Here is a 17,797-nt window from a genome sequence, read left to right as displayed (position 1 = left end):
ATAAAACAATAGATACTTTCGGAGATACCTGAAGTGTACCTTTATAGTCACCCAGTTACGTTGTGACGTTTGATACACCCAAAGCACTCCTACGGTATCCAGGAGTTACACGATCTCATGGTCAAAGGAAGAGATACTTGACATTGGCAAAGCTCTAGCAAACGAACTACACGATCTTTGTGCTATGCTTAGGATTGGGTCTTGTCCATCACATCATTCTCCTAATGATGTGATCCCGTTATCAACGACATCCAATGTCCATAGCCAGGAAACCATAACTATCTGTTGATCACAACGAGCTAGTCAACTAGAGGCTCACTAGGGACATATTGTGGTCTATGTATTCACACGTGTATTACGATTTCCGGATAATACAGTTATAGCATGAATAAAAGACTATTATCATGAACAAAGAAATATAATAATAACACTTTTATTATTGCCTCTAGGGCATATTTCCAACAGTCTCCCACTTGCACTAGAGTCAATAATCTAGTTCACATCGCCATGTGATTAACACTCACAGGTCACATCGCCATGTGACTAATACCCAAGAGTTTACTAGAGTCAGTAGTCTAGTTCACATCATTATGTGATTAACACTCAATGAGTTTTATGTTTGATCATGTTGCTTGTGAGAGAGGTTTTTAGTCAACAGGTCTGAACCTTTCAGATCCGTGTGTGCTTTACAAATCTCTATGTCATCTCCTAGATGCAGCTACCACGCTCTATTTGGAGCTATTCCAAACAACTGTTCTACTTGGAGATATTCTAAATTATTGCTCCATTATATGTATCCGGTATCTCTACTCAGAGCTATCCGGATAGGTGTTAAGCTTGCATCGTCGTAACTCTTTACGTCGAACTCTTTATCACCTCCATAACCGAGAAAATTCCTTAGTCCACTAGTTACTAAGGATAACTTTGACCGCTGTCATGTGATCTATTCATGGATCACTCTTGTACCCCTTGACTGACTCATGGCAAGGCACACTTCAGGTGCGGTACACAGCATAGCATACTGAAGAGTCTACGTCTTAAGCATAGGGGACGACCTTCGTCCTTTCTCTCTATTCTGCCGTGGTCGAGCTTTAAGTCTTAACTTCGTACCTTATAACTCAGGCAAGAACTCCTTCTTTGACTGGTCCATCTTGAACACCTTCAAGATCATGTCAAGGTATGTGCTCATTTGAAAGTATTATTAAGCATTTTGATCTATCCTTATAGATCTTGATGCTCAATGTTCAAGTAGCTTTATCCAGGCTTTCCATTGAAAAACACTTTCAAAATAACCCTATATGCTTTCCAGAAATTCTACGTCATTTCTGATCAACAATATGTCAACAACATATACTCATCAGAAATTCTATAGTGCTCCCACTCACTTCTTTGGAAATACAAGTTTCTCATAAACTTTGTACAAACCCAAAATCTTTGATCGTCATCAAAGCATACATTCCAACTCCGAGATGCTTACTCCAGTCCTTAAAAGGATTGCTGGAGCTAGCATACCTTTTAGCATCCTTAGGATCGACAAAACTTTTCTGATTGTATTGCATACAACCTTTCCTTACGAAAACTAGTAAGGAAACTTGTCTTGACATCCATCTGGCAGATTTCATAAATGCAGCTAATGCTAACATGATTCCGACGGACTTAAGCATCGCTACGGATGAGAAAATCTCATCGTAGTCAACTCCTTGAACTTGTGAAAAACTCTTCGCCACAAGTCGAGCCTCATGGACGGTGACATTACCATCCACGTCCGTCTTCTTCTTAAAGATCCATTTATCTTAATGGCTTGCCGATCATCGGGCAAGTCCACCAAAGTCCATGGATCCGTTCTCGGATTTTATGGCCTCGAGCCATTTATCGGAATCCGGGCCCACCATCGCTTCTCCATAGCTCGTAGGTTCATTGTTGTCCAGCAACATGACTTCCAAGACAGGATTACGTACCACTCTGAAGTAGTACATATCCTTGTCATCCCATGAGGTTTGGTAGTGACTTGATCCGAAGTTTCATGATCAATATCATAAGCTTCCACTTCAATTGGTGTAGGTGCCACAGGAACAACTTCCTGTGCCCTGCCACACACTAGTTGAAGAGACGGTTCAATAACCTCATCAAGTCTCCACCATCCTCCCACTCAATTCTTTCGAGAGAAACTTTTCCTCGAGAAAGGACCCGATTCTAGAAACAATCCATATTGCTTTCGGATCTGAATTAGGAGGTATACCCAACTGTTTTGGGTGTCCTATGAAGATGCATTTTATCCGCTTTGGATTCGAGCTTATCAGCCTGAAACTTTTTCACATAAGCGTCGCAGCCCCAAACTTTTAAGAAACGACAACTTAGGTTTCTCTAAACCATAATTCATACGGTGTCATCTCAACGGAATTACGTGGTGCCCTATTTAAAGTGAATGTGGTTATCTCTAATGCCTAACCCATGAACAATAGTGGTAATTCGATAAGAGACATCATGGTACGCACCATATCCAATAGGGTGCAACTATGATGTTCGGACACACCATCACATTATGGTGTTCCAGGCGGTATTAATTGCGAAACAATTTCCACAATGTCTTAATTGTGTGCCAAAACTCGTAACTCAGATATTCATCTCTATGATCATATCATAGACATTTTATCCTCTTGTCACAATGATCTGCTACTTCACTCTGAAATTACTTGAACCATTCAATAATTCAGACTTGTGTTTCATCAAGTAAATATTCTCAACATCTACTCGAATCATCTGTGAAGTAAGAACATAACGATATTCACTGCATACCTCAGCACTCATTGGACTGGACACATCAAAATGTGTTACTTCCAACAAGTTGCTATCTTGTTCCATCTTATTGAAAACGAGGCTTTTCAGTCATCTTGCCCATGTGGTATGATTTGCATATCTCAAGTGGTTCAAAATCAAGTTAGTCCAAATGATCCATCTATATGGAGTTTCTTCATGCATATACACCAATAGACATGGTTCGCATGTCTCAAACTTTTCAAAAACGAGTGAGTCCAAAGATCCATCAACATGGAGCTTCTTCATGCGTTTTATACCATTATGACTTACATGGCAGTGCCACAAGTAAGTGGTACTATCATTACTATCTTATATCTTTTGGCATGAAAATGTGTATCACTACGACCGAGATTCAATAAACCATTCCTTTAGGTGCAAGAGCACTTATTCAGGTTTAATACTAATCTTGATGGTAGAGGGAGCGTGCGATGTTAGATCACATCAAACTTGGAAAAAACTTCCAACACGTATCGTCAGCTAACCTTTAGCTAGTCTCCGTTTATTCCGTAGCTTTTATTTCGAGTTACTAACACTTAGCAACCGAACCGGTATCCAACACCCTGGTGCTACTAGGAGTACTAGTAAAGTACACATTAACATAATGTATATCCAATATACTACTATCGACCTTGCCAGCCTTCTCATCTACCAAGTATCTAGGGTAATCTTGCTCCAGTGGTTGTTCCCCTTATTACAGAAGCACTTAGTCTCGGGTTTGGGTTCAACCTCGGGTTTCTTCATTGGTGCAGCAGCTGATTTGCCGTTTCATGAAGTATCCCTTCTTTCCCTTGCCCTACTTGAAACTAGTGGTTTCATCAACCATCAACAATTGATGCTCCTTCTTGATTTCTACTTTCGCGATGTCAAACAACGCGAATACCTCAAGGATCATCATCTCTATCCTTGATATGTTATAGTTCATAACGAAGCTCTAGCAGCTTGGTGGCAATGACTTTGGGGAAACATCACTATTTCATCTGGAAGATCAACTCCCACTAGATTCAAGTGATTGTTGTACTCAGACAATCTGAGCACAATCTCAACGATTGAGCTTTTCTCCCTTAGTTTGCAGGCTAAGAAAATCGTCGGAGGTCTTATACCTCTTGACGTGAGCACGAGCCTGAAATCCCAATTTCAGCCCTCGAAACATCTCATATGTTCCGTGACGTTTCGAAAACGTCTTTGGTGCCTCAATTCTAAACCGTTTAATTGAACTATCACGTAGTTATCAAAACTTGTATGTTCGATGTTCGAAACATCCACAAACGACGTTTGGGGTTCAGCACATTGAGCAGTGCATTAAGGACATAAGCTTTCTACTGTACGCATAATCGCTACTTTCAACTTTCAACTATATTTTCTCTAGGAACATAACTAAAACAGTAGAACTATAGCGTGAACTACGACATAATTAGCAAAAGGTCTTTTGACTATGTTCAGGATAATTAAGTTCATCTTATAAACTCCCACTCAGATAGACATCCCTCTAGTCATCTAAGTGATTACATGATCCGAGTCAACTAGGCCGTGTCCGATCATCACGTGAGACGGACTAGTTAACGTCGGTGAACATCTTCATGTTGATCGTATCTACTATACGACTCATGCTCGACCTTTCGGTCTCCGTGTTCCGAGGCCATGTCTGCACATGCTAGGCTCGTCAAGTTAACCCTAAGTGTTTTCGCTGTGTAAAACTGTCTTACACCCGTTGTATGTGAACGTAAGAATCCATCACACCCGATCATCACGTGGTGCTTAGAAGCGACGAACTGTAGCAACGGTGCACAGTTAGGGGAGAACACTTCTTGAAATTTTGTAAGGGATCATCTTATTTACTACCGTCGTTCTAAGTAAACAAGATGCATAAACATGATAAACATCACATGCAATCAAATAGTGACATGATATGGCCAATATCATTTTGCTCCTTTTGATCTTCATCTTCGGGGCTCCATGATCATCATCGTCACCGGCATGACACCATGATCTCCATCATCATGATCTCCATCATCGTGTCTTCATGAAGTTGTCACGCCAACGACTACTTCTACTTCTATGACTAACGCGTTTAGCAATAAAGTAAAGTAGTTTACATGGCGTTCTTCAATGACACGCAGGTCATACAAAAAATAAAGACAACTCCTATGGCTCCTGCCGGTTGTCATACTCATCGACATGCAAGTCGTGAATCCTATTACAAGAACATGATCAATCTCATACATCACATATCATTCATCACATTCTTCTTGGCCATATCACATCACATAGCATACCCTGCAAAAACAAGTTAGACGTCCTCTAATTGTTGTTGCACGTTTTACGTGGCTGCTATGGGTTTCTAGCAAGAATGTTTCTTACCTACGCAAGACCACAACGTGATATGCCAATTGCTATTTACCCTTCATAAGGACCCTTTTCATCGAATCCGTTCCGACTAAAGTGGGAGAGACTGGCACCCGCTAGCCACCTTATGCACCAAGTGCATGTCAATCGGTGGAACCTGTCTCACGTAAGAGTACGTGTAAGGTCGGTCCGGGCCGCTTCATCCCACAATACCGTCGAAACAAGATTGGACTAGTAACGGTAAGCATATTGAACAACATCAACGCCCACAACTACTTTGTGTTCTACTCGTGCAAAGAATCTACGCAATAGACCTAGCTCATGATGCCACTGTTGGGGAACGTAGCAGAAATTCAAATTTTTCCTACGTGTCACCAAGATCTATCTATGGAGAGACCAGCAACGAGTAGAAAGAAGAGTGCATCTACATACCCTTGTAGATCGCTAAGCGGAAGCGTTCAAGTGAACGGGGTTGATGGAGTCGTACTCGTCGTGATTCAAATCACCGATGATCAAGTGCCGAACGGACGGCACCTCCGCGTTCAACACACGTACAGCTCGACGATGTCTCCCATGCCTTGATCCAGCAAGGAGAGAGGGAGAGGTTGAGGAAGACTCCATCCAGCAGCAGCACAACGGCGTGGTGGTGATGGAGGAGCGTGGCAATCCTGCAGGGCTTCGCCAAGCACCTACGGGAGAGGAGGAGGTGTCACGGGAGGGAGGGAGGCGCCAAGGGCTCAGGTATGGATGCCCTCCCTCCCCTCCACTATATATAGGGGCAGGGGAGAAGGGGGAGGCGCAGCCTTGCCCCCTACTCCAAGAAAGGGGTGCGGCTAAGGAGGGGGGAGGAGTCCATCCTCCCCAAGGCACCTCGGAGGTGCCTTCCCCCTTTAGGACTCTCCCCTTTTTCCTTTATCTTGGCGCATGGGCCTCTAGGGGCTGGTGCCCTTGGCCCATGTAGGCCAAGGCGCACCCCCTACAGCCCATGTGGCCCCCCCGGGGCAGGTGGCCCCACCCGGTGGGCCCCCGGGACCCTTCCGGTGGTCCCGGTACAATACCGATGACCCCGAAACTTGTTCCGATGGCCGAAACAGGACTTCCTATATATAAATCTTTACCTCCGGACCATTCCGGAACTCCTCGTGACGTCCGGGATCTCATCCGGGACTCCGAACAACATTCGGTAACCACATACAAGCTTCCTTTATAACCCTAGCGTCATCGAACCTTAAGTGTGTAGACCCTACGGGTTCGGGAGACATGCAGACATGACCGAGACGTTCTCCAGTCAATAACCAACAGCGGGATCTGGATACCCATGTTGGCTCCCACATGTTCCACGATGATCTCATCGGATGAACCACGATGTCAAGGACTCAATCGATCCCGTATTCAATTCCCTTTGTCTAGCGGTATTTTACTTGCCCGAGATTCGATCGTCGGTATACCGATACCTTGTTCAATCTCGTTACCGGCAAGTCACTTTACTCATTCTGTAACACATCATCCCGTGATCAACTCCTTGGTCACATTGCGCATATGATGATGTCCTACCGAGTGGGCCCAGAGATACCTCTCCGTTTACACGGAGTGACAAATCCCAGTCTCGATCCGCATAAAACAATAGATACTTTCGGAGATACCTGAAGTGTACCTTTATAGTCACCCAGTTACCTTGTGACGTTTGATACACCCAAAGCACTCCTACGGTATCCAGGAGTTACACGATCTCATGGTCAAAGGAAGAGATACTTGACATTGGCAAAGCTCTAGCAAACGAACTACACGATCTTTGTGCTATGCTTAGGATTGGGTCTTGTCCATCACATCATTCTCCTAATGATGTGATCCCGTTATCAACGACATCCAATGTCCATAGCCAGGAAACCATGACTATCTGTTGATCACAACGAGCTAGTCAACTAGAGGCTCACTAGGGACATATTGTGGTCTATGTATTCACACGTGTATTACGATTTCCGGATAATACAGTTATAGCATGAATAAAAGACTATTATCATGAACAAAGAAATATAATAATAACACTTTTATTATTGCCTCTAGGGCATATTTCCAACAATACTACTTGACACTTCTCCCGTGTGCATGCATAGGTATTGTCGGAGCTTCACGGATGTCGAGGAGGAGTGCAAGCGCCAAGGAACAACTACACCATCCGCGAGGGAAGCCTGGAAGCGACGACGGAAGAAGACGATGCTGTTGAAGCTACAGCGGCCGGACATCCGGGCCAAGGGCCGGACATCCGGCGCCTGTGCAGTCGCCCACGAACTGCACCAACAGAAGGCCAAAGAATCAGCGGCCGGACATCCGGCCCGTGTGCCCGGACATCCAGTGTCTCGGCAACCACCGGACATCTGGCGCTTTCCCCCGGAAATCCGGCGCCCCTATCCATAGAGCACCGAGGCCGACCTCACCAGCCCGGACATCCGGCCCGTGCCCCGGACATCCGGCCTCCCGCGAACGCCCGGACATCCGGCCCCCAGCCCGGACATCCAGTGCCTACCTGCGTGCAGAGTCGGGCCAAAGGCCCATGTATCCCTTCCCCACTTACCCCTTCGTGGATAAGACTATATATACTCCTCTCCCTCCTCCTAGTTAGGGTTAGCAAATATGATAGCTCATTCTTAGGTGAGCTTTGCTCCTACCTCTACTCTTGAGAGAGAGACTACCACTCCCATGGAGTTCAAGACCTCCATGTGAGAAGATCTCGCGGGATTCAAGCCCCCCTTCGTGGGAAGATCCGTCTAGGATATCATCAAGACCTCCTCTCGGAGATGAACCTTACCTTGTATCTTTCCCTTTGTTGTTAATGTACCTTGCGATCTTGTGTGTTTGATTGTCTAGTGGATGTGTGATTGGACTTGTTCTTGAGTGTTTCCCCTTGTGATTTCTCCCCGTTCTTCCCCGTGTTCTTCATGCTCTTCGAGGGATCCCACTCCAAACGTGAAAGATCAGCGTACACCGGGTTAGCCCCGTATCACGACGCCTCTTTGCCGCCGCGGTGCCCACCCTGCTACTCCGGCGGCGACGAATCCGGCCCCCCTGGACGACTTGGCCCCGCACGTCTACGACCGATGGCGGCCTCCATCCCCCATCATCCTCGGCCGCCTTGGACGCCCCCTCCCCACGCGCGTCCACCCTCTTCGTCGCGTGACCCGGCATCCTCCCGACGATTCTCGGGCCCTCCCCCACCAGCTGCTGCTCGTGCCTGCCAACCGGTGGTGATTCTGGTGCTCCTGGTCGTTGCCATGGGCACCACTCCCTATAGCTTCACCACCCCTCCGCGGTCGTGTTCCATTCCTGCTGGTGCTTGTCAGCCATGGTTTGGGTTTGTAGTCTACGGCCGGTTGTGGGGCGTTCGCGGCCTGCCTTCCGTGCAAGTGTCCCTCCCTCCCGCGCCACAGTGACAGCTCTCGCGTGGTGGCATCGATGCGTACATGGTTGTGCTTGACTCGGGGCCCCTCGTGGCGGGTCCTTGCTGGCGCTGTTCCAGCCCCGGTGGCCTTAGGCCCGCGTCTCTCAGGTGTCCTTTGCTGCTGGCGTCATCCACCGGGTAGCTCCGGCCTCGGCGACCTAGTAGTTGTGCCCCTTCCAGCTTACCTGACTCGTCGATGTCCCGATGGTTAAGGCCACGACAGCTCGGATCCGCGTCTTTCAGTCCTTGCTTGCTGGCGTTGCTAGACACCGTCATGCCAAGACCCCCGCGTGGTACGCCTCGTCGCCCGCCATGCCCTATACACCTCAAATACCCCCCTTTTGCCAGATCCAATGCTCTTGGGTTCAGTGGTGGTTCCATCCTCCGACGGTAGGTGCAGCCCCGCCAACCCCCTGACTTGGTGGTTCCGATCAACGTCGGCCTCCCCATCTACGATTCCGGATTCGGCGGCTATGGGATCGCTCAGCTTCAGGCCAGGGAGAGTTCCCTGCTCGGGTCGCTGGTGCTGGCAGCGATGGCGCCCATGGGTTTCATTTTCCTCCTTGGAGGCATTATCAAGGCCTTCAGCTGCGCCCCTCTTCGAGCTCAGGGGAAACCCTAGGTCCGGATCTCCCGGACCGGATAGTGACGGAGTCTCGGTGTCGTCTTCCTTCTTGAAGGCACTATCTTGCTAGCTCGCGGTGTCCCCGGCTTTGGCTCGGACGATGTTGGAGTTCTCGTTGGTCTGCCATCACTGCTCTTGGCTCGGTTTGGTAGGTTTAGCTGTGTTGTATTCTCTGTTTGGACCGAGCATCCATTGTTTCTCTGCTCCGGGCTCCATGTTCACGAGTGCCATGTGTTGTACCCCCTGTACTCATCTACTTCTTCTATCAATGGAATGATATGCAAGCTTTGCGTATTCAAGAACAAAATTACATGATTAACATTTCTTAAACATATATTTTTTATGTTTACTTTCTTTCGTACACATTGTATGTTTTTGTATGCATCAGAAACATTTTTTATATACATGTTTAACATATTTTAAATAAATGATTAATACTGTTTTAAACACTTTTTATGTCAAATTTTGCATATACATTGTACATTTTCTGTATATAGTAGGAACATTTTCTATTAGGAACATTTTCTATATACATCAGTAACATTTCTATATACACTTTTACTCCCTCTGTACCAAAATACATGGCGTATAAATCCAGTCAAAACGGAAATTCTTTCTGAGTTTGACCAAATATCTAGAAGGAAATATCAACAACTGCAATATTGGATAAATAGATTATGAAAATATATCTAATGGCCAATATATTGATACCGATTATATATTTTTTGTCTTAATATTTTTGTATATAAACTTCGTCAAACAAAGCAAGCATTGAATTTTTGATTGAATTTATATGTCATCTATTTAGGGACGGAGGTAGTAATATTATTTAAATCGGGATTGCTATAATTCAGCTAGCTGAGATTTAGTTTAGTCTCGAGCATGGCCGTTTAATTAATGCATTGAGGTTCGTGCTTGTACAGTATTTGCCTCATGCTGAGAAGAGCATCCGTGGTGGGCTTTTGTTTGCTGGCTTGTTTTGAGCGCTGGGTATGCGTTCTTTTTTTGTCCTGGGCTAAAATACATGTGCTTATACTGTATTTACTTACAATTCTGTCCGCTCCGACCTCTCAACTTTATACTATATGCTTTGCTGTTGGTTGTTCTGTCTAGCTCTCTTTTCTATATGTGATCCTCTGCTTCCTCTACTCTACATACTGCTGATATGCCCGTATGCTGATGCTTGTTTGGATGCCTTGCTTGTGGTTATGGGTTTCTTACCTGCTATGGTTATGATGTTTTATGTACGGTTTTGCTGCAGCTTTCTTTTTCAGGGCTTTGTGTTATTGGTTGTCCTATATGATGTTGTTTTTAATTATGAGATTTAGGGTTCTCGGGGTTGACATGCCCATTTGCTAGTTTCTTGCTTATTGGGTGCATAAGAGCTAGAAGGTTGTCCAATTAAATTAGCTTGTAGTTTTAGGGTATGGTAGGCAGTGGCGGATGCATGTTCTTGTGTTTTGGATTCTTGTGTGCCTCTTCAAAGACTTTATTTTATGCGATTAGACAGACCGGAGATGGGGAAGTTGATGAAATTGAAGAGTACAGGGCGTGTCGCTACATATGTGACTATAACTCCGATCGGAGAGTGTATGGCTTTGAAATACATGGTAAAACCCCTTCAGTTGAAAGGCTTCCTGTCCATCTGCTTAATGAACACATTGTGCACTTTGACTTATTGTGATTTCCCTACTAAGTGGTCTTGGAAGGCAGATAGTAAAACATGGGTGAATAGGACATGGGGTTACAGGATTGGTCGGATTTACTATCTGCACCCTTCCAGTGGAGAGTTATACTATTTTAGAATGTTATCATGCTTTTGATGAAGCTTGAACTCTCGAAATAGGCTTCCCCGCTTTACATATAAAGCAACACCCGAACAACGTACACGGCCGAACAAATACAAGATGGAGAGGCAGCTCGCATACAACACTGATCCTAGGATACCCGGATCACGCACAACACCACCGGAAAAGAACACAGGGAGAACCGAGTACAACGCCACACTACGCCCCAACACAACTAAGCTCCACGACAATGCCCTCGGGAGGGAGAACGGCACACACACCATCGCGACACACACTGGTGACCATTGACATACACGCGGTCGCAGTTTATTCCTAACCGATCATGATCTTTAACAGGCTCACAATGAACATGATCTTTATCCGAGACTCACAATGAGCATTTTTCATCTGACCAAACAACTGAAGCAAACACATCACGGTGGCACTAAATAACACTGACATACTATATTTCTAATAGTCCTTCACATTACAAACAGCCTAAACATAAATAGTTCATGCTAAAATTCAATCCAGATATACACACAGGCTAACAAACCAGCTACAACATATATAATAATGAATAACTACAATACTTGTTCGTATAAAAGAATCGCACATGATCCAATGCCACCGGCCACACATCTCAAGGAGTCCATTCATTCCAAGATCCTAACTCAAGGTTGCTCACATGAAATCCTCTCTCCTCTCCCACCAACATATGCATGCTCATGCTCTGCTGCCAAGGCTTCAGCGATTTGCCCAACACAACACATTCAGATTCACCATCCGTTCGGTTCTACAAAAAGTAGGTCAGCTGCTCCTTCTTCCTCGACCCGCCTTCGCCGTAGAGGTCGTTCCACTGCTTCAGCTCGTTCATGACAGCGCCCTCCGCGGCGAAGCTCGCGGCGACCTGCAAAACCATCACAAACGGTTCAGTGGCCTCCTTCTATCAATGCAAACATGCAAAAAAATGCAAGTCAGGGCAGCAGGCAGCTCACCTGATTTTTGGCCTGCCTCAGGTCCTCCATCGTCAGAGGCCTAAGATCGACGGGCGCTTCCTTGTCGCCTTCAGCCTTGGTTTCTGAACTATCCTCTTTGCTTTCTGAACTGCTCTCTTTGCTATCTGATGAATCCACCTTCTCTGGATTGTTTTCTTTGTTATCTGAACTCACCTTCTTGTTCTCTGGCTTGTCTGAATCCTCTGCTGCCGCGGCGGTTTTCTGTTCGGCCTCTGTTTTCCTTCTTTCCTGAGGCATCAAAATAGTATATAGGTGTTTGTTCATAATTGGTTTAGCAGAAACTCAAAGACACCAAACTTAAATAAATGAAAAAATGCTTAAGAAGCAAAACATTTTCTAAGTAACCTTACCATCTCTTTCAACCGTTCTTTCTTCAGAAGCTCCCTAACCGGTCGGTAAGCAGCTGTCACACAAAGATTCTGGGTGCAAAAGGAAATTAACAACTTTCAGTGATCCAGTCAGAGACTACCTACTAACCCGGGTTAAAAAGAAACGCACTAACCTTAAGATCACTGCCGCTGTAACCTTCGGTCATAGTCGCAAGCTCCTTGTACTCGATGTCTTTATCGACCTTCTCCTTCGACAAAACTGTCCTTAAAATCAGCTCTCTGCTATCCTGAGTTGGAAGGCCAACCATGATTCTGTTTAGGGTGACAGATAGGAGCAAACAATTAGCATCTCATCATCCAACAACCACACTACATCTATTCTCTGTCCTTAAAATGCTGCATTTAGACAGACCTGCGCTCGAATCTCCGAATGATGGCTTCATCAAGGTCGAACGGTCGATTTGTCGCGGCAAGAACGAGGATTCTTTCGCCAGACTTCGACAAGATGCCATCCCAATGGCTCATGAACTCATTCTTGATCTTCCTCATCGCCTCATGCTCACCGCAGCGAGCGCGCTGCCCCAACATGCTATCTACCTCATCCACAAAGATTATAGTAGGAGCCACCTTCGCAGCCAAGCTGAACAATGCTCGGACATTCTTCTCGTCCTCCCCGAACCATTTCGATGTGATTGTGGACATTGACACATTGATGAAGCTGGCACCTGCATCATTTGCTATAGCCTTAGCAAGCATCGTCTTGCCAGTTCCAGGTGGCCCGAACAGCAATATTCCCCGGCAAGGCTTTAGAAGTCCTCCTCCCTTGAAAAGGTCGGGCCGTCGAAGAGGAAGCATGACCAGCTCCTGAAGCGACTCTTTGATATCAGCCAGGGCTCCAATGTCATCAAATGTCACTCCTAGCTCACTGGGTGGTATAACCTCCGGTCTGATACGCTTTTCAAACTCGTTGTCGGGTATTTCCTGCTCAGACAAGAAAGCATGCATCAAGGATAAGAACTTCTGTCAATGTTTCCAAACTAGAACTACTACCATGTTTTGCTTCAGCTTGACATTCAGTAAACTAGTACTACCAAACAAGATACTTCAGCATGGCAGTAAAAAGAGGTGTACCCTAGTTTCTGTAACGTGTAGTGAGTGACTCCGGTCTTGTTTTAAGTAAAATGGGATCGGTCACCGGTGTTTCCCTACCCTCTTTTTGCAAATATGTAGCAGAACGAAAGGCACAAGCAAACTGAACAGAACTTACTGGTTTTGGCGGTGGGGCGTCGCCATCTTTACCCGGCGATTTATCATTCTCAGGTTTCTTAGATCCAGGTGCACCTTTCAGACCATCCTTTGCAAGCAGTAGCATTGAAGTTAGCCTCATAGGTAAACTGGCACACTATTTTAAGCATATGTACTACATCATAAATACCTCGTTCGCTTCGAGTTTCAGCGTGTCTTTCCCACCAAGGCCAGTTTCTTGAAAAATGCTTAATCCATGGGACAAACTGCAGAGTAACATTTTGTTAAGAAAACCAGAACAAAGCTACATTAATACTGACATTAAGATAAATTGTCGAACCTTTTGGAAGACAAAAGGAGCTTCCCATTTTTGTATTCAGGATCCTTGGTATGAACCAAATGGTAAGAGACCGCCGACACGATAATTTCCTCGATGTAGTTGCTGAGGACCATTGTGTCTGCTTGGCAGATTGAGCTCAAATCATCGCAGTCTAGATCGTTTGCCGAGAGTACCTCCACGATGTGGTTTCTGTTGTCCTGAATCTGAATTTTCCTTGCGTCTTCTTCCATTTGAGTCTTCCAACCATTGAGATGGATTTCTTCCTGTGGGGGTTTAATGTCAACATGATAAGGGAACAGGCTACTAACTCTGTCGTCCACATCGCTGTACTCAGCGTCAGAGTTGAGTAGCCGGGATCCTAGTATCAGCACTTGCCCGGATAACTTGGCTAACATTTTCTGGAACATGGTGTAAGTTCTTTGCGATCTGTGAAGGAAGTGGTCAACATCCCTTATGTAAAGAATAATCGGTTCGCTTTCAGCCACAGAAATCATGACCTGTAGAAGTGGTTACAAAATAAGCAAACCGTCGAAAAACAGACAGTCAAGAAGTATAAGTATTACCTTGTAAAGTGACTGTATCAGAACTTTCTCATCGAAAGACCAGCTACTGGCTCGCCTAGCTGAAACCGTATAAACATAAAAGGTTAACAGCCATAAGGATGATGTTCTCTAAATTAAAAGCATTAAAAACACACAGAAGTCATTGTAGTTGAGATGCCATTTGTATGTCAACACTTCATTTTCATGAACTAGTACAAACTCATGTACATAATTTAACCTCAAAACGTGGGTGTCATGCAGCCTGAATGTACTGGACAATAGTAACTGCAACAAAGATGCTCACCTGAATGCACAGAACATTGTGATGCAACATCGCTCATATCAGATGGCATGGAAGCATTCTTTCGGAGTAAAGGGTCATTGCTAGCAACATCAGAACTTCTGAAGAAAAAGAACAGTGGGTATATAGATCAGATAAAGTACAATATTAATCTCCATATTCAACAATTAAACTGGCAAGTGTAGCTTACCTAGCTCTCGAATCTGCACTGCTTGTCTGACGACGCAACAATTCTGCACAAGTGTTTCATCCACAACAGGACAAGAACAAATCAAAATCTCAATATTTGAGCAACAAAATTGAATTCTTATTTAAAATAAGGTTTCCATGTTTTTTTTTTGAAAACTTGGTAGGTGGGAAAAGGGGCTACAGAAAGTACACACAACAGCTAGTTTTACGTACACTGTATGGTACTCTTGCAAAAAGTAAATAAATGGGTTGAATTGTATGTACTCTAAAGTTACATACTGAAGAGTAAACAAATGTCGAAAACCCCTTTTTCTTGTTCAAATCAAGAAAGCACATCAAAGACCTTTTTCGTAAGACAGTACACTGTATGTACCCTTGCAAAAAGAAAAGAAAATAGGTTGAATTGTGATGCTCTGGTACCTCTAGGCTCATCCTTCTTCGGAAACATCGCAAAAGATCCGATGAAATCGGACACCCTCCCAAACGTCGTCTCGGACACGGACTGGTTCTGAACCTGCACAACACAAGCATATTTTCAGGTTGTCAAAAAAACGAAGCATGTAAATTCAGAGCACATAGAAACAGAAGCAAGCAAGACAACAAATCCATGGAAATCAGTCTAAAATAAGTGACGCGACGGCTATGTATATGCAGCCAAAACTGAATGATGGCAATATCTTTTTCTTCTGTTATCAGTCACGCTGTGGACATCCAATCAGGGACCCAATTTGCCAAGTTGCCCGAATAAAAATCTCAAGATGCCCCAACCAACAACAGTAGCACGCAAAGCACGCAAAGCAGGCATGCTGTTTTACTCACCAAGGCCTTGCTGGAGCCCCCATACTTGCTCTGGATCTGCAGCACACAGCAACATTCAGCAACAAGAAACAAGTTCAGAATCACGGCACGAGAAACCACGACGAAGCGAAGGTGAAAACAAGCAAGCGGTATCGGAGTTTGATCTCCGGTTGCTGACCCGGAGGGAGAAGTCGGTGACGTCGAGGAGCAGCAGCCGGGCCTTGTAGTAGTGGGAGAGAGCTTTGGCAAGCGACTGCAGGTAAGCCTCTGCAAACATACATGGAGCCACAGTTAAACCTGAAGGTGATGTACAACTGTAACGGAGCAGCAGAGGTGGAAAGAGATCGTGACGGTGGCCGGAGGAAGAGGAGGGCTGACCGGTGGGGCCGGAGAGGAGGATGGCGCGGCTGGCGGCGGAGAGGTTCCGGATGTGCTTGGACAGGTCGGCCTGCTTGAGGTGCACGAAGGCCGCGCTGATGAGCACCTCCTTGGTCTGCTCGCTGCAACACACGCATCAACATCAACATTAATATTACTGAACTGTTCTTGCAACTGAACTGAACTGAATTTTACTCCAAAAAACTGAACTGAACTTGAACTGGTCATGGCATAATAACACTAAGAAATCCTGCTGAAAAATTCACAACCAACTCAACTGAACATCTGCGGTACCATGCGTGCGAATCACCCAACGAACTGCCTTCTACTTTTGGTAGAAGAACATGGGAAGGAGCTGGAAAGCAGAGTTCAGTTCAGACTAGCTACAGTGAGTCAGTGACAGAACGCCGCACCGCAGGCAGAATCAAGAAGCACCAGATCGACCGACCGACCAAATCAAGGTGAGCAACGATCGGAATCCGGCGACGGCGAGCAAGGCGAGGGCAACGGACCTGAGGTAGCAGTGGCGGTGGTGGAACTCGTCGAAGGTGACCTCGCTGTCGCGGCCGTCCAGCAGCAGCCGCCGCAGCTCCGCCTCCACCTCCGCGGCGCCGGCGCCGGCGCCAGAGCCCCCGTCGGCCGCGTGCGCCGGCTTCGCCCACCTCGCCGACGCGAGCCCCAGCCCGACGCCCACGCCCATGCCCACCGCCGAGGCGAGCAGGCTCCTCTGCTCCATGCTGGTCTGGACGCGCGCGCTCGCGATCGCCGCGTCCTCGAGCACGCACGCACGGCTCGCAAGAACTTGGAGGAAGGCCGGCCGGCGAAGAGAGAAAGCAGAGGACGGCGGGGGAGAGTAGGGGAGGTGAGGAGGAAGGCGGAGAGGAAATGAGCCATTGGGGGAGGGTTGGTGGGGGTATATATAGGCGGCGCAATGGCGGCGAGCCAGCCGGCGAACATGGGGTTTGGCTTCCGGGGAAAAAGCGGCTTTTTAGACCAATGGCTTTTTAGCATGGTGGATATGGTAATTGGATTATACTACCCACATTATAGTGTACTAAAACACCTATGGTTAATTTCTTGGTCACCAAATTACCTTTACACATGTGTGCATCACAAATATTTTCTAAAACGGAGGATTTCTTTTTACTAATACATTAAGAAAAAAGGCGAGAACTGCCCAGGGAATTGGGGGAAACCGAGAAAAAAAACCATTACAAAATAGTTCTAGACAGAAGAACAAGCAACATACCGACAGACGCTCCCAACACGCAACTCCTAAAAACCCTCGACGCATGTCTCAACATCGTAGAGATGGCCTCGTCGTATGGTTGCAACTTGAGAAAAATACATCGACAAAATACCAGGCACAACCAAACCTTGGAGATGAAATGACCCTCCTCAAAAACGAGAAAACAACCACTCCTCGAGAGTGGACGCATAGCTAGGCTCCAAGGGGCATGGAGCAGGCGTCATAGCCATACCCGAGGACACAAGCGAGCTCATCTTCGATTAAACAATTGACAAATGTGCAACATGCTTGCCCCTCGATACATGCGTCTCAACATCGCAGAGGCAGCCCCTTCGGTTGGGCCAAAAATCACAGTTTTGACCATTTTTGGTAACTTAAGCACAAAATGAACCCAGCCGA

General features: G+C 46.0%; 1 protein-coding gene across 1 annotated transcript; it reads right to left on the bottom strand.

Annotated features, from left to right (window-relative positions):
• Window positions 1-11,448: 11,448 nt before the first annotated feature.
• LOC119349741 lies at window positions 11,449-16,993 on the bottom strand. Its single transcript, XM_037617828.1, has 16 exons — window positions 16,662-16,993; window positions 16,150-16,271; window positions 15,950-16,038; window positions 15,793-15,828; window positions 15,394-15,487; window positions 14,975-15,017; window positions 14,788-14,885; window positions 14,505-14,563; window positions 13,942-14,438; window positions 13,792-13,867; window positions 13,624-13,710; window positions 12,769-13,337; window positions 12,530-12,668; window positions 12,378-12,446; window positions 12,007-12,255; window positions 11,449-11,918 (listed from the first exon to the last, which is right to left on the bottom strand). Exons 1-16 carry the CDS (start codon window positions 16,883-16,885, stop codon window positions 11,805-11,807), a joined length of 2,565 nt encoding a protein of 854 aa, XP_037473725.1. The 5' UTR covers window positions 16,886-16,993; the 3' UTR covers window positions 11,449-11,804.
• Window positions 16,994-17,797: the final 804 nt, after the last annotated feature.

Source organism: Triticum dicoccoides, chromosome 1B (genome assembly GCF_002162155.2).
Source record: "Triticum dicoccoides isolate Atlit2015 ecotype Zavitan chromosome 1B, WEW_v2.0, whole genome shotgun sequence".
NCBI lineage: Eukaryota > Viridiplantae > Streptophyta > Magnoliopsida > Poales > Poaceae > Triticum > Triticum dicoccoides.
This window is presented reverse-complemented; position numbering and strand designations above follow the sequence as displayed.

Coding starts and splice junctions, on each gene's coding strand:
- LOC119349741 (XM_037617828.1), bottom strand. CDS start 16,885: ATGGAGCAGAGGAGCCTGCTCGCCTCGGCGGTGGGCATGGGCGTGGGC. Junction 16,272..16,661: donor CACCGCCACTGCTACCTCAG/GTCCGTTGCCCT, acceptor CGTGTGTTGCAG/CGAGCAGACCAAGGAGGTGC. Junction 12,256..12,377: donor AAGAACGGTTGAAAGAGATG/GTAAGGTTACTT, acceptor TTGATGCCTCAG/GAAAGAAGGAAAACAGAGGC.